The following is a 1,116-nucleotide window of genomic DNA, read 5'->3' on the forward strand; positions in this document are numbered from 1 at the left end:
GCACGGGGAGGGCGGCGGGGGGGGGGGGTGTGTGTCTCTCCCTTCTGTCCCCACAGTACCCTCGTGTTCAAACCCCACATCGACCGTCTCGACAGGAATCTCGCTGCACAGATGCGAGCGAGGGGAACCCTGTCCCACCAAGTGGAACAGCACTCAGTTCCCTGCTGCTCCTTCCCCTTTCCACATGCAGGAGGGACCTGGAGTTGTTCTTACCCCCCTCAGCACTTTCTGCCTCCGTCCATCGGCCTCCACAAGCTTCTTGGAGAGTTTCTTCCTGCTCCGCTCCTCCGCCACCTTCTCCTCCCGCGAGTGTGAGGAGCGCACCTGAGAAAGGCACAGGAGCCTGCCTGGCTGCCCCCGGGGACTCAGCTCATGGCCTCGCCCAAACAGAGGACGGGGATGGCTTTGAGAGGCCTGTGACTCTTCAGTCCTAATGGGGGAGCAACCAGCACCCATGCACAGGATTTCGCACCAACCTCACACAGCAAGTCTACCACTGCAGGTCATGTGAAGAGACAGCCGTGGCTTGGAGAGACAGGAGAGACCACCACACCACCCCAGAAGACAGGTCTCCACCTCACGGGTGATTCTCTGCAGAACAAGGGGATCTGGTATCTGGTCTCAGCTTTGCCTGCTGTGCTGCTGTTGTCTAACCGACCTGCAGCAGGAGCTGGGGATATGGAACCTGGCTGGGCCCCAGAGACACGGTCCCCTCACCTGAGGGTCCATCCCAGTGGAGACACTGGCATGTCCGCGGTGCCAGAGCGGCCAGAGCTGGGGGGACTTTTGGGGAAGGCTGGAAGGAGCACAATTCCTTTGTCTCCTAAGGCAGACCCCTTCCAAAGATCACTTCAGACCACCCCCAAAGCAAGCAGCCCTCCTCCTCTGCTGCCAGGGCTGCGGGTCAGCCAGGCACAGCCACCTGCCACGAACAGCCCATCCCAGCACGTGCTTCATCTTCCTCCCACCCTCGGCCAAGGGACAGGCGAGGCTTTACAAACCAGACACAGAGCCCAGCTCCGCTGTCACGAGCGGCCCTTACACGCTTGGTAGCTCTTGCCCGTCCCACCCTTGGAAGCCCCGCGAGCACTGTGGCTTTCCTGGCCGTGGCGCCGG

The 1,116-nt window shown here is 61.6% G+C and overlaps 1 protein-coding gene across 1 annotated transcript in view; it reads right to left on the reverse strand.

Moving 5' to 3' along the window:
- The window catches only part of LOC104500155 (inner centromere protein-like), a gene marked incomplete at its 5' end in the record, with an annotated part of 16,065 nt that overhangs the window by 4,894 nt on the left and 10,055 nt on the right, over positions 1-1,116 (reverse strand). Inside the window, one exon of the mRNA XM_010143760.1 lies at positions 214-324. Within this exon, the coding sequence (XP_010142062.1) occupies positions 214-324 (111 nt within the window). The remainder of the gene's footprint in view (positions 1-213; positions 325-1,116) is intronic.

This window comes from Buceros rhinoceros, unplaced genomic scaffold (genome assembly GCF_000710305.1).
Source record: "Buceros rhinoceros silvestris isolate BGI_N320 unplaced genomic scaffold, ASM71030v1 scaffold20399, whole genome shotgun sequence".
Classification (NCBI taxonomy): domain Eukaryota; kingdom Metazoa; phylum Chordata; class Aves; order Bucerotiformes; family Bucerotidae; genus Buceros; species Buceros rhinoceros.